At 41.9% G+C, this 15,023-nt stretch overlaps 1 protein-coding gene across 4 annotated transcripts in view; it reads right to left on the bottom strand.

The window, feature by feature from the left end:
- The window catches only part of LTK (leukocyte receptor tyrosine kinase), a 101,921-nt gene that overhangs the window by 26,809 nt on the left and 60,089 nt on the right, over nt 1-15,023 (bottom strand). For all 4 annotated transcript variants that reach the window (XM_054068793.1, XM_054068796.1, XM_054068795.1 and 1 more), the window contains 5 exons: nt 14,476-14,628; nt 13,345-13,445; nt 11,424-11,590; nt 6,141-6,235; nt 1,165-1,266 (listed from right to left, as the gene is read on the bottom strand). In XM_054068793.1, the coding sequence (XP_053924768.1) occupies nt 1,165-1,266; nt 6,141-6,235; nt 11,424-11,590; nt 13,345-13,445; nt 14,476-14,628 (618 nt within the window). The remainder of the gene's footprint in view (nt 1-1,164; nt 1,267-6,140; nt 6,236-11,423; nt 11,591-13,344; nt 13,446-14,475; nt 14,629-15,023) is intronic.

The raw sequence follows: 15,023 nt of genomic DNA, 5'->3' as shown, positions 1-15,023 counted from the left end.
TGAAGCATATACACAGAAATAAAGGTTGAGAACATCTGCCGTTACAAGTAATGACCATCTATGAAACGTGGTGAAAGTTCTAAGTGACCTGTCTCAGCCTTGCACAAGAACGTTGTGGCAGCAGGAACAGTAGTGAGGACATCCTCTTGCTGCTTTCAGTAGGGACCCTTTTCTCTAGGCAAATTTCTTCCTGTCTTTCATTAAGCATTACTCTTTTTTTCTACTACAATGCAGTACATAACCGTATCCTCTATTTCACAAGGCTTGTTCAAGGCCCAAACATATCCATCACGTCCAGGCAACGAGATGAGACCTAAGAATAAAACTACTCAACAATGTACAATGTAGTGCATGCACAAGGGCCAGAGTCAGGAGTAGAACTGCTTAAGAGTTGAACGACTAAAATTGCAGTAAAAATCACAAACCTTAAAAGAAAAAAAAAGCTAATTTTGTTTAAAGGAGAAGGCAAGCAAAACTATCCCCAACAGATGTCATCCCATGAACATGCAGATGGATCACTGGGGTAAGAGTGCTAGTAGCAATATCACAGAATCTCTGCCCCTTGAGCTAACAGGGACTGACAGCAGTATAGATTGTCACATTTCAGGTGGACACACTCTCTAGGAGGTGGGGCAGTCACACACAGGTATTTGTTGGCAGCAAAGCAGCCTCAGGCACAACCCTCCCCTCCTCAGGCCTTCCTTTAGGCAGTTCTTCTCACCCACACAGTTGTTATCTGCCCTCCAGAGTGACAATGGCTATTGCTATCAGTAAACTGGTCTCAGTGTCCTTCATTCTCCTAATTTTCATTCAGTATTTCTCAGTACTGTGTTTCCAGATCCTCAATTACATCCCTTCCACGGGTCTTCATCTTTACACCACTTTTCTCCACCCACTACGTTCAGCTTCACTGCTCCCAGTAAATCTCTGTCTATCCCCAGTATCTTTACTTAAAGAATCTGCTTTTTAATTGTGCTATTTGAGAACTGTTGAGTTGGGCTCCAGCAAACTGCTGCCCTATAGCCAAACAAAGACATGGTCTCCACATCTTTGGGATGGATTTAGATGTCCAGTTGCCATAGGGTAGGCAGATTGCACACAGGAGAAGGGAAGGGAGCCACCTTTTATAGCCAAGAGACATGCTTTCAGTACTGAATCATGTACCTGGGAGGGAAGGCTCTTCCAGGGGGTTCAGAAGATGTTCATCCAGGATACTTATCTCCTGAGGATACTGGCGCTTCCCACCAAAATAATTAGGTTGTCTTCCTGTAATAGTTTGTAGAATGAATGAGACAGATTAGAGGATGGTAGAAAAGAAAGATGGAAGAATTAAAGACCACATGAATGAACCAAGTGCAATTATTTGGTTAAAATAAGTAACTCTAACCTCAGATAGAAAAGGAATTTTAAATAATCACAATTTTTTATTATTCTTTTGGGTCCATGTCTTGGGTTACCTACTTGTATCTGTACTGAAATCGGTGGGTCTTGCACACAAACTCTTCATGTTATCCCATGCAGGCTCACCTGCAGGATAAACACCTTGGCCAGCAAATTGCACTGCCTGTGATTATAAAAGACTTTAGGAAAAGCATAGTGTGGGAGAACAGATACCAGGCATTGCTGGTCAAAGAGGCAGGTGACATTTCTGGACAGGAAAATGAATGGAGGTGTAAAGCAAAAATTGTTAATTTTGGTTCTGAATGGTGTCATGGTAAGTAAACCAGTCTAATAGATCGCTCCTCTCTTAGCAACCAACTCTGAGCATCTCAGCCCTTGCTTAGGGAATAAAACACTAAATAAAATTACATGTCTCACTAACATACACAGTTAAGAAACAGTAGCATATCCTTGACACAAGCTGTAAATCTTTGGACAAACCTTTTTGAAAAACACAGAACGAAACACTTCATTTCTGACAAGTGAAACAAGGCTCAGCCCTTTCTCAGAGAGGAGGGAATTCAAAGCAATTGCTGATCCAAGGCATCTGAACACATTGAGAACACTACATAACCAATGCTACCTTGCAACAGGAAAAAGTAATAACTGAAGGGTGTCTTATAATCCTCAAGCATTCTGTTTCAATAGTTGAATTACCCATTTTAATGCAGATCTTCGACTGGAAAAATCTCTAAGTAAAAGGAGACACTTTCTTTCATCTTATGACCCCCCAGTTAACTTAATACTGAATATTTTTCATTAGGTGAAAAACATTACAAATATTTCAACTTGTTCCGGTTGTGAGAATCTAACAGCTGTTTGATACTTTGTTCAAAAGAGACTCACTCAGTTCCAGCTGGACAATTATCTCTGTCGCAAAGCCACTGTTCTGAAGAGTAATAATTAACACCCTTGTTAGCTGTGTCAGAAAGGCCAAATAACTGATTGAAGCGTGGAGACCTTGCTGAGCTTTTCTTCTTGAGAATATTCCCCCCAGGTCTGCCTGAAAGCACATTGATGGATGGAAGTAAAAGGGAGCTTTGTACTGACACACTCTGTTCATACTGAGATAGAGAACTTCAATGGATGGAGTCGTCAAGCAAGCAAAAAAATGAAATTAGCCCAAAACAAATTATCTGGATCAAAGGCAAGAAGGAAAAGCAAATGAAGAAGACAATGCACACTCAGAAAAGATGCTTGGTGTCCCAAGGCCTGCACTGAATTATGAATCCCAAAGGTCACAACAGTTTCATATACTTAAGAGACGTACAAGAAATCTAGTTATGTTTGCCAGAGAGAAGGAATGTAAATCAATCTCTGAAACACTGAGTCAGACTGTGTGTCTGCATGGATATTTTTGCAGCATCTCAACTGAGCATCCTAAGGCAATGAATTGCTTACTATCTTCCCTCCTTCTCCAAATAGCACAAAACATTCAATGCACCGGAAGAAACCTTCTGTCTCCTCTGTGCTCAGCAGCAGACAAGCTGTAAGACAGGCTGAGCATCACCTTTTCCACATGTGTTAACTCTTAGAAAGCTGATATTTTATGCACTGTCAGACATGAATTTGTAAAGCGGTGTGTAGCCCTGAGATCCAGGGGCTGATGCTCCAGTCTATTTCAGCTTCTACATCCTCCTCTGACAGCCAACATGTTGCCTGTAATTGAAGGGAAGGGAACAAGACTTAATTCATACTAAGATGTACCTATATCAGAAAAATATGAAGAGTACAGGACTCCTTTCTCCAAGATTTAGCTAATGCTGTTGATTTCCACCCTGAAAAGGGACAGAGGGAAGTGTAAAGGAGAAACACAGGGCATATGCTGCAGGCAAAGAGCCTGACTCACTCCTGGTTCTCTGTCTGTGGGACTGTAATGCAAAAAGATATAATGGTCCTGGGACCAGGATTAATCAGAGTAAGGTGCCCCATAGGATCCTTGGGTGTGCATGGTCTCCTCATTACTGATGCAGTTTTGAGTATTTCTGGAAGCCTCTCCTGCTTCCTGCTTCCCCTTCCCCCTCCCTTTGGTTGATCTATTGCATTTCTAGCTGACACCTTCTGAAATCAGTGAAATGAGGCAATAATTAGGGCTTGAACCACTCCCCATCATTCATCTCAAGCAACTAGACTGGCAGGTCAACAGAACCAGACTTGGCTGAGTCAGGGACCTCGAAGTAAAGAACTAGAGATATGCTATACAAAAGCTCTCTTTTGACATTCTTGCAATTTCTAAACCAGTCTTCTGGGAAACCGTAAATGATGCACAGAACAAAATGTAATCACTACATCAGGGCACTTTTGATAGATCACCGACCTGTGATCTTAATTGGAACAATATAATTCTTGGAGCACCAAAAGGTAATAGTAAAGGCAGTGACCACATAAGCACCAAGGAGGGCAACAATAATGCAGACATGATGCTCTATTTGCTATGCCAGCCCACATTTTCGTATTTATATACTCAAAATTCAGGCTCCTCCCTAGGAAAACACCCGTGAGCTAAAACAAAAAAAACACCTTTATGCCTGTCCCTTGCAGTTCTCACAACAAACTAGACACATTATCTGGTGTAGGACACCATTTCACACAAGGTGACTGTATTAACCAGAGGGTGGTTCCACCTCACCTTTCACAGGGAAAACATCTATCGCTGCCCAGGAGCTGCCATCCAAAGAATGATCTGATTAGATTTTTTCCATATTGATGTTCCTTGCGCTGCTCTCACTACCCGTTTGTTTTCTTCCTAAGTCTTCAAGAATTTTTCCTCTTGATTTTGAGGTATAGGGAAAACATATATACTTTCTTTCCCAGCTAGCACACAACCAGTGCTTTCAAAATCTGCACTGAGTTTGGTAAAGTAATTGAACAGGAGTGAAATAGATGGAAAAATGATATTTACACCCAAGCAAGCATCGAATTCTTCCTTCCTGCCATACATCCTTCCTGCTGCCGTCATACAAAGAATTCACTGCTTGGATCTTAATTGGCTCCATCTCTGACATCTGAAACCTCTCCTTGCCAGAGAGAAATAATTTCATTACTGAAAACACAGCAGAGCTGCTGGGCTTCTCTGCAACCTAACTGAATTAAAGTCATGAAAAGATAAATGCAAGAGGGTTGCTTTTAGAGGCGAGAAAACGTCAATTTGCAAAAAGGATTCAAGGAACAGCAGCAAGTGCATAGCTTCCAAGAAAACATATTTCCTTTGTGATGTCTTTCTTCTGCATGAGTCACACATCTCTGGGTCACACCTTCGGATGGGCTAAGTGCCAGCTGCTCCTGGACATCAGTGCAATTTATACTAATTGAAATTAGGAGTAGCTTGGGTGGTCTAATGAACAAGCTCTGATAACATTGCTGCCATTTACACCCCGCCAAAGGATACATCCCTACACTAGAGCCAGTGAAATGTCTATAGGTAAACTGGAGGCTCTGTTTGCTCTTAGGAGGGCAGTAAACTCCAACAGTTTGGTTCACATCAGCTGGTACAAGAGCATCTAGAATGACTCCCTTCGGTATCCTCAAAAGATTTCAAACCAAAGTGTCAGCATGGAGGTCTCAAGGGGTTTGGGAACCAGGGCTGTTAAGGAGCTGCAGTGAACAAATAACATTACCATTAAGGAACATCACTTCCTCTTAATTTCAAATGAAAATATGCATGTTCAGCATTGTCTAGAAGGGTAGTTTCAGTGCCCACAGAACAAAGGGTCAGACAACAAGAGATTGAATCAAAGTTGGGAGGGAAAAGGAGTTTTTCCTGGTGAGGAACTTTTAACAAGTCTGTTTTGATATTAGCCTTCCCACATGTTATGTTAGGCTACAGGTAGCCTCTGCAGGGACACATTATTACCCTAAATCTTGACATACTGGGTTTGGCGACACGTGAAGGGTAGCACAGGAGCACTGATGCACATTTTTTTTCTGCAACAGAAGTCACAATTCAAGTGCTGTATATTCTCCAGTTCCTCTACAACAGAGCATATAGATCTTTTCTTCAGGGACAAAAAGAAGTTGGTTTCTAATTTTTGCAAGTGATTCAAGTATTCAGATTCTTTCCACTTGTCTGCGATGCAAATCCAACTCTTCCAAATGTGCTCCAGAGGGTAAACGCCTCAATTATTCAGTGGAATAGATTGTGGTCAGTTGCAGTTGTAGTAAGGAAGCAAAGGAAAACACACCTATTATGTATCTGGCAGTGACAGTTGAGGTACCTCTTTGCAGGGTAAAACAAACTTGCTTCAAAATCTAAACTTTACTGTCAGAGAGTCACTTTATTCCTTCATTTTCTTCCTTTACTCCCATTTGATTTCAACAAATTTCCTTCAGCTATCAATTGTCAGGGTGCATAGGTCAGCAGAGACTGCTGAAGAACAGTGCAATGCAATCCTTCCACTTAGGGACTAAGGAATAAGTCTAGTGTTTCTTGCCAAGACACACAGACAGGTCTCAAATACATGATACAGAATATCTCAGATTAGAGAAAAAGAGAGCACTAGGAGCCTCTGGCATAGTGTAAAATCACCTCTACTTGCCATCTTTTATAGGTGTGAGATAAAATGGCCCTGTGCTGTAAAAGCTAACATAAATGATCCGTGTACTCTCTGTGGGGGAAAACAGAGCATGTGTATCCCAGATCTGTGGGATACTGATTACACCACCGAGATTCTTCAAGGGATTCTGCAACATTTGTGGCTCACCGTCAGTGAAGCAGTCCCGTCCAAATGTAATATTGTCAACAGCAATGTCTGCTTGGGAATTCCAGCCCCAGGTTGCCAGGAGTTGCAGCTGAAACCTTTGCAATAAGACAGAAGTTTTAGAGAAGACAAAGGGGCAGGGGGAAAAAACCCTAAAAATACAGTGGTCCCTTATCGAATCACGATCATCACCGTTTAGAATTTTTCCTCCAGACAAGCCTTGCTGAGCAGCCAACAGGGCTTTCTAGAAATCTTATGCACACACGAACAGTTAGTAAGGACCAACTAACATTGATTGTAATGTCACATTTCACAGGGAACAAGAATAAGAGCTTTATTTCCCCTGCAGATTTCAGGAGAAATCACAAGCTATTGTCCTTCACTAATAGTTATACTCAGATAACTGCCCCTGTTCCATTTCTATAAAGTGTCAGGGAATTAGACATGCGCAAAAGGGAAGTGAAAAAAGAATCTTTCCATTGCCAAAGAGACAGCCAGGATAAAAACTGAACAGAGCAACGATATCCAAATAGACAGGTTTCTTGGGCCATATTCTCAACTACGTAACTCAACAAGATGACATGAGTTTATTTCAGCTGAAGGTCAGGACATATTAAATTTCAGTCATAACTCCCTGAAGTGCTTGCTTTCTGGGCTGTCTCATCATCTTCCACCATGCCAACTGTTTAGCTACTTATCTAGGAGGCCTGTCGTGTCCTAACTGCACTGTGACATTCTGAATTTGCAAGAAGGAAAGAAAATGGGCTGAAGAATCTCTTTCTAATGGATAGGACTGAATTGTTTTTCATTAAGTCTCAGAAATAAACAAATGCCTAATGTCCAGTCCATTTAGAGCTTATTAAAAGCATAAGCAGAGGACCTCTACTGGTGTCACTGGTGAAGCTCAAAGAAGGTTTATAAAGAGATCAAGCCTAATATTAATCATTCAGCCTAGGAAGACACTTTTCCCAACTCAGTGGCAATAAAGTATGTGTGCATATTCCTCCCACCAGTCAAATGTTGGTCCATAACCACAGTTAATATAAAGTTGCATAGCTGCATCAAAATCTTTGTGGATAAACTGCTTTTACCCCAACTCAAGAACAGCCTCTTGTGTTTAAATGAGAGCATTCATGCCTACAGGATCTGAGTGTTCTGTGAGGAAATGTTGGTGCAGCAAATGCAAGGGTCTTTTGAATGACCACTCTCTTAGCTACGGGGTTACCAGGAGAATTTGCCATTCCTACAGAAAAATGCCTCTTTATTAGCAGGTTTAGCAATACTTTGGCATTTTCAGACTTTGTATACAAGTCCACTGACAGAGGACAATATTGCCCCAGCTATTTGATGGAAAAGAAAGTCATAGCATTGAGCCAAGGACTAGGACACTTGTACGACCCACAGCCATAGATGAAGCACCACAGCCTACTTCTTACTTAAGGCAACCACATGGCAGTGTAACCTTGGTTGGGTCAGTTTGCTGCACCTGGTCCATGGAGTTGGAGCAGGAGAGGGTCCACGGCATTGTACTACAAGGCAGATTTTTGCTTCAGCTGAGTACAAATGGGAGCTTGAGGAATGACATTCCCATCCTCCCACCCCCTAGTGCATGAGACATCTCATAAGCTCTGGGCTCTGTATGCCTCCTCTTCCTCATAATTTCAGAAAAAGAGGAGGAATTTGCCTTTTGAAGTCTACACTTTGTTAGCCAGAGGCGTTTCCAGTGTTCCTGCTCATTGAACTCATTTTGCTGACTCTAGTATACTACACTCTCCATGGTCTTTGATGTCTGGTCTTTTGTGTGTCTCATTTTCTTCTGATAGCAGACTTTCTTTCCCCATGTGTGTGAACCAAGTGAGTGAATTTGCCAGCTGGCTACCAGAAGCAAGATGCCCACCTGGCAGCCTGATCAGTTAACTATATAGCTTGTCTTCCTTCTCTCCTAAGGAACAAATTCACTTGAGGAAACTGTTGCTAAAACCTACTTATTTAACCCCTCCATAGCCAATTCCTTCTATCTGCTAAGGCTGCTGTCCAATGAAGCCATTCATGTCTTGCTACAGCAGCTCTCTGTTATAATTCGCATCTACCCCCTCTCCTTGTGTGATCTGTTCCCTCCCACTCACTTTGCTATTGGCTATCATCCCTCAAGGAACCAGGGAAAAATGTAGCCCTTTCATACGGCAAGAGAAGGATGGGATTTCCTTAAGATTCAGGATACAGGAAAATTACACACCAGCCCAAACACTGTACAAAAGAATTCCCTAAGCACAGTATTGTTGGAGTTTGCATTACCAAGGAAAGCTGCCAGCACGTAAAAATATACGGAAAAGACATGCATGGAAATTTATACCAAACTGCACTAAGACTGTACAGCAATGTTCATCATATGGCTCTGTTTACAAGTGCCATTTCACTAACTTAGGCTGAACTTTACTATTTTGGGTGTTTTGGTACGACTTGCCTAGCAGCCTATATGTTTTACCAGTGTTGAGGATGAGGCAGTGCAGGGATTCATCATTTTGACCACGCTCAAAAATGCTGACAACTTTTTAAGTGCTCTGTGCTACCACATATTGGAAGTGTGATCTGAAATTTGACTGGAAGAAAGTAACATGGCAAGGACAAGCTTTTCCCCGTTTGAATGAGAATACATTCAAATTTTAGTGAAATGTCCTGAAATTTAAAATCCCCAACACTTTCACAACTGGTAGAATATTTTTAATCCTGGATATCTTCACGTCTAGGGCTAAATGGTACTTTCTATGGCAGTGCTTCTATTAACTGTGTCAGGTCTTCCTTCAGCTACCTGACATGAAAACTTCCCTTCCAAAGTAATGAATACACTTCTTCTTCCCCAGCCCTTCTCTCTTTTGCTGATCTTGGTCAAACAGAATAAAAAAGCTGCCTAAACATCTTTTGAACAAGATGACATCTTGGAGAGGCTGAGGAGCTTCCTGCGAGCTTTACAGCAGGGGAGTTTGGACTTGGGGTAGAGGGGTAGGATCTGGGCACAAGATCTACAGAGAGATACAAGTAGCCAGTCAAACAGGAAGACTAGGAATAAACTTTTACTGTAGGTCTGGAATCATCAAAATAAAAGTGCACAAGTGGTAAGGAGGAGGAGGAGAAGGGAATGGAAGTGCAGAGAAGGGAGTCAGACTTACTTAAAAAAAAACCCAAACAACTCGCAGAGATAGAGGAGAGAGAAACAAGAAGCAGGGAGTCGTTCAGAGAGGGATATTATGACTGGAAGCATGAGACAGATAAAACGAGTTCTTGAAGGAGAAGGAAGACAGACCAAGTATACGAAAACAAGGAAGAAATGCACTGACAGCTCACAGAAGCAGGCAAGACAGGGCAGAAGGAGCAGAGCATGGAAAGATTAAGGCAAGGAGGCCTGAGATGGACCTTGTGCCCTGGGAGCACAAAGACCAGGGTTTCCTCACCTGGGGCAAATACCTGCAGCACCTTCCAGCAAAGTGTGCGCTGCTTCTGTTTCTGTTACAGATCAGCACAGCAAATGACAACTTATTACTTCCGATAGTCACTTGGTTGGCTCAGGTAGCACTTGGCTTGCCAGACTGAACCATTCCAGCCTCACCCACAGTGATTGTCACTGTTGTGCCACATCGGTTTAAAATTGGTTTGAAAATGGCATACAGAAAGGTTACATGAAGTGAAACAAGATAAAGCTACTTCAATCAGACTGTCATAATACATGCATGACTTACCTACTTTTTTTCATTTTTGTCTAAGTGCTGAACTCGTTCACACATTACGGTATACACATATCAAGCTTTTTTCATGCAGTGCTAGCTAGTGCTTCCTAAAGTCTCTTGCTAGTCCATTCCCTCCAGCCACAGAAGACTCATATCCCTTTAGAACTTAGGGCTGATGCAGAAATTGGAGGCTTCCAGGGACAAGCAAAAGGGACCTTGCATCAGAGGAGGCAGAAGGTTTTAAATACCTCTGAAACACCTAGGACTCTGCAATGACTAGGTCCACATGAGAGTGCCTGGGGAAAAGAGCTATTCTGGACAAATTTACTGGTTATAATTCAAATATGCAGAACTAAACAGATGCTAGTCAATAGGGCTCCGGACTGTGTCAGACAAGAATATTAAATACACTGCCAGCATGAAGACCTACCCTATCCTAAAAGAACAATCCATGGCAAAGTTGCATATGGTGAACACATAATAATGCTGAGACCAAACGTAGTCTGAAATTAAACTAGAAATAGGAGGGAGAGTGTTGTTCCACCCAAGTTTTACTGCTTCTTGGGTCTGAATTGCTATCACTTTCAGACCCAAATCCTTTTGCCTTTTACACAAAGATGCGGAGAATATTTGAAGTTAAAAGGAATCTTGTCACGCTTTCTAATCCATGACGTTTTGAGATATTATTTACTACCAATATTAGGCAGACATTTTTCCATTAACAATATTCACTGCAGAGACTTTAAGATTATTTATTTATCTTAAGTGTCTTGTAAAACAGGCTGTGCTTAAGATGATGCAAAAAACCAGACTGAAGCAATTTAAAACTCACTTGTGTTGTGCAAAATAACCAGCTTTCAACACCAGCTACATGGCTCGAGACTGAATGACACTGGATGAGGTAGGAGAAATATCTGATGAAAATTAGATTGGGTTGAAATTCTCTGTATTTCCAATATTTAACTTCACTTGAAAAACAACATCATTATGTACTTTCACATCTAAAACTGAAAACTTTAGTACAAGGCTGATTTAGGCAAGTCTTTTATTGAGATTGTTGCATCAGTGATGCGTCAATGAATGATCTCCATTTGCCTAGGCTGCACTGATAACGATTCTAGACTAGATAGCTGTATTGGCTGAACTGTGGGTTTACCACTCATTTGACTCATGTGGCTGTTTTTGCTGTGGGAGTACAAAATGCAGCTACACTACTATAGCTGTTGCCTTGCTGGGAGCACTTTGCCACTGGCTTTCTCAGATTGGTGAAGTGTTTCTAGTACAGACATTTGCTTTTCCCAACACTCAGGCACTGTTTGAGGCTGCATGGAAGTGCAGACACACAGCATGGGCTTGTGCTGAGCTAAGCTGTGTATGTGCACAAAGACAGGCATGTAAGACAGAATACTTCCTCAGTAAGCAGAACTGCACCACTCATGTAATTTTTTTCAGTAGAAACAGCCCTGGAAGAAGGCAAGAATGAAAGCGATGCTTCACAACAGACACAGTAACAATTTATCAGATCTCTAGGGACAACCCTGGATGCTGCCTGTGGAGCTCTTACCGATTCTGAAGCACTGGCATTGGTAAGGTGATAAGAAACCAATGGTCACTCCAGCTCCCTGCCCTTTCCCACAATGGCATGGTGATTTGATCTCCTTTTATCTCTTCCCTAACAGAGAAGGAGACGGTACCATTGTAGCTGCCAAAAACATGCATTGAGAATTGGATCTGTAATAGAGGAAGAGAAAAAAAAAAAAAAGATATCCTGCAAAAGCGAAAGGTACTCACTTCTCCCCTCCCTGGGGATTTGAGACACCGAACCTTTGACCCTGAGTCAAACTGTTTAATCACACACCCCACTAAGGCCCCCACTGCTTTTGTGTGACTCATCACTTCCTAACACAAAATTTTCCTGGTGGAGACCATGACTGACACTCCCGTTCGGCAGCTGTTCTCCAGTCACTGATGACAATATCCATGGCCTCACACACCATCTCAGTGAGACAGCACTGGTTTCCTCATTATCTCCTTCAGGAACAAAAAGAATTAGAGGAACACAGGCTTATACTCAAGAAATGCTTTAGCGTTGAAAGCTTCCACTAGATTTAGGTTACTGCAGAAAAACCATCCTAACTTCATTCCTCTTCACTGTTCTCACCAGCTTAAAAATTTCTGTTCAAACCACAATTTAAAAGGATTCCCATTGTTGGTTAATAAAAGCAGCCTAAGGGGAGAGCTGCCCTGCTCTAAACACCCTTGAAATGAGGAATTAGGCTGTCTCTAGAGGTAGGAAACCTCAATCCATGTACTTGTTCCAAGTCGCGGGCTCCATCTGGACTGTAGCACCCATGTGACCAGTGAGCAACCTGATCACCTGGCTCAAGAATATTTTGAAGCAGAACTCGTTCCTCTTTCTTCAGACAAACCACTTCTACTTTGCCACAGAGCAAGAGAGAACTGCTACTTCCACCACTGATTTGAGTGCTCAGCTGCTCTTTATTTACAGGGAACACCAGCAGCAGCAGAAAGGGAGCATGCACATGTATGCACTGCAAAGAACAACCACAGGAAGTTCATCGCTCCTGAAATGTGTGTTTGAACCCTTGCCAATGAAGGAGAGATTGGGTCCAGATCTTCTGTGACCTGTACACCATAACCGACAGTTACTGCTGCTTCTCCTCGTTTTGTGAAGGTAGCTTCAAGTACATTTTATTTTGTTGTAACTACCCAGCAAACTTGACCTGGATTTATAAGTAAATATAAATGCTGAAGTTAATTTTTTGGCACCCACACTATATTTCTTTTGCCAGCTCTAATTAGCAAGCATCAAAGCTTTCTGTTTCCCTCCAGCAGCGCTGGATTCCAGCTCAAACTTGCCGCTTAATTTTCCTAAGTGTTATGAGTACAATATTATTTAATATTTCTAATTCCAGCATCTCAGAACTCCTCCTATTCTCTGTAGATATTTGGGCTGAAGGCAGTTTAGCCATGCGAGGTTGCCCTCGCCTTTTGAAATTCCTGAATAAAGTGAGCAGTAGTTTATTACCATCATTTATTACCAGTAATGCCTACTAACTTTATACCTCTGTTCTTAGCGAAACTGTCGAGTTTATCAATTCCTATGAAAGTATTGCAGATTTATGAAGAGATGCCTCAGCAGCCTGAGAATGGCTCAACAGCCCAGCCAGCCAGCTTCCTTTCCTACAAATCAAGGCTACCCCATACAGTTCAGGTTCTGGGAATACTCCGTACAGTTAGGCTGGGGATTTTACAATACTGAGGAGCTGACTTGGGGCTCCTGCTTTTACCTCACACCACCTTTCCAGTTTTCAACAAGTAGCTGTCTACACAGTACAGCCAACTCTTCTGCCTTCCAGTGTTTCATAGAGCGTGCAGAGGCAAAGGAGAGTGGGCTAATTGTGCAAACACTGTCTACAGCTTCATGTTGAACCCCACAAAGTTGCTAAGACCGAGCAATATACCTGGTAGTCTTCAGTGGCAATACTAGCTGGCAAGCTGATACTGTAAGCCTTGGCCATACCACATGTCTCATTGCTGTCTGCCCGCAGGTAGAGGAAATGTCCTGTGAACAGAAAAGTGGATCAGAAAATACAAGGTGGTGGTTTGGTTTTTATATGCTCTCCTGAAATAATTCAACATCATTGTGCTGAAGCACACAGTAAGATGACAAGCATGGCTTGAGAGCAGATCTATTTGTGAGGATCTAATAAGCACTCTGGGAGATTTCAGCAGCATGGAAGTCAACTTCCCAAACCCCTTCCTGGAACACGAGTGCATAAACCTCAGACACCATTCAAATATCCCATACAGAGGCTCCCAAAATTCCCATACGGTGAACTCCTGATCAGCCCTAATTCTCATACCAATGACGCCTGCTGAGACAAATACTGGGCTCGAAGAGCTTTTCTGTAGTCTTTGCTCCCAGGGACAGCTGACACAACATCTCAAGAGACAAACACAACACATCTATGGACACCTTGCACTCTGACAGGGAACTGCAAAGCAAGACTCATATGTGCTAACACTTCTGATTTCCAACCCAAGCTGACAGTTCTGGGCAATATCTGACCTTTTTTTTTTTTTTTTTTAATCGTGGTATTCTATGTTTGTGATCACTTCGTCTTGGCACATCCTTACATACGATGCTCTTCTTAACTCATTGGGGGAGTCTGGCAAGGTTGTCCAAAGGATTTGGTTCTACAAGCTGTCTAGTTTTGTTAGACAATTTTTACTTTGTAATCCAGCAGCTATCATGTTGCTGCTGAAGTACTCTGCAATTGCATAGCTCATAAGAGGAAGAAGGAAGGAAGAAGTATACATAAAGAGAATTCATTATGTATTTTTTTAAAGTGAATGAGAATCCCAGAATCTGATATGTTAACTTCGTTGCAGAACTTGTTTTACATAAGGTTTTGAATCATGTTCATAAGCTAATTTTAGCTATATTTAAAGTTATTATAGATAATACTGACACTAAATTTCATTTGGCAATGATGCCAAAAATTTTAAACCAGTTTGAAAACCTAGAGATCGTTGCTATCACATATATACATACACACATACAAATAGAGAGAGAACTACAAGGAACCTACCACTAGTGGCTCGCAAGGCAGACCCTACAAAGGAGTCACCTTGATTCATTTCAGTAAAGCTCCGAACAGACCAAGGAGATGCTGCAGTTTCATTCAGTATCCAGCCACATGGACCCTCTTCGAAAGAGCAATGTGAGCCTTCTGGGAGACTGTCTACAATGGAGAATAAGAAAAAGCAGGAAAATGTTACATGGAGAACCAGGAACAGCAGTAAAAATCAAAACTCATGGTTGTCTGAGCTACTCAACCTATGCTACACAGTTTTTCAGTGTCAAAATATGAATAGGTTTCATTTGTTTATTTTGAGAGCCAACACCAGAAGGCAATAATTTGCTTCTGGAGATATTTGAGACTTTGCAGTTCTGTCCTGCTCTAGACACTGTGCAAAATTACAGCTCCCACAATCTCAAGAATAGGAAATTAGTGCCATGTGTTCATAAAGGCTTTGCTGGATCTGAAATTGCAGATATCACAAAGCTTTCTGTGTGCACTTAAAGGAAGGCCAATCAGATTATTTTAGAATTCTGCCACTGTACTTACAACAAAGC

This window comes from Cuculus canorus, chromosome 5, assembly GCF_017976375.1.
Source record: "Cuculus canorus isolate bCucCan1 chromosome 5, bCucCan1.pri, whole genome shotgun sequence".
Lineage (NCBI taxonomy): Eukaryota > Metazoa > Chordata > Aves > Cuculiformes > Cuculidae > Cuculus > Cuculus canorus.
Note: the sequence above shows the minus strand (reverse complement) of the source record. Positions and strands in the feature narration are given on the sequence as shown.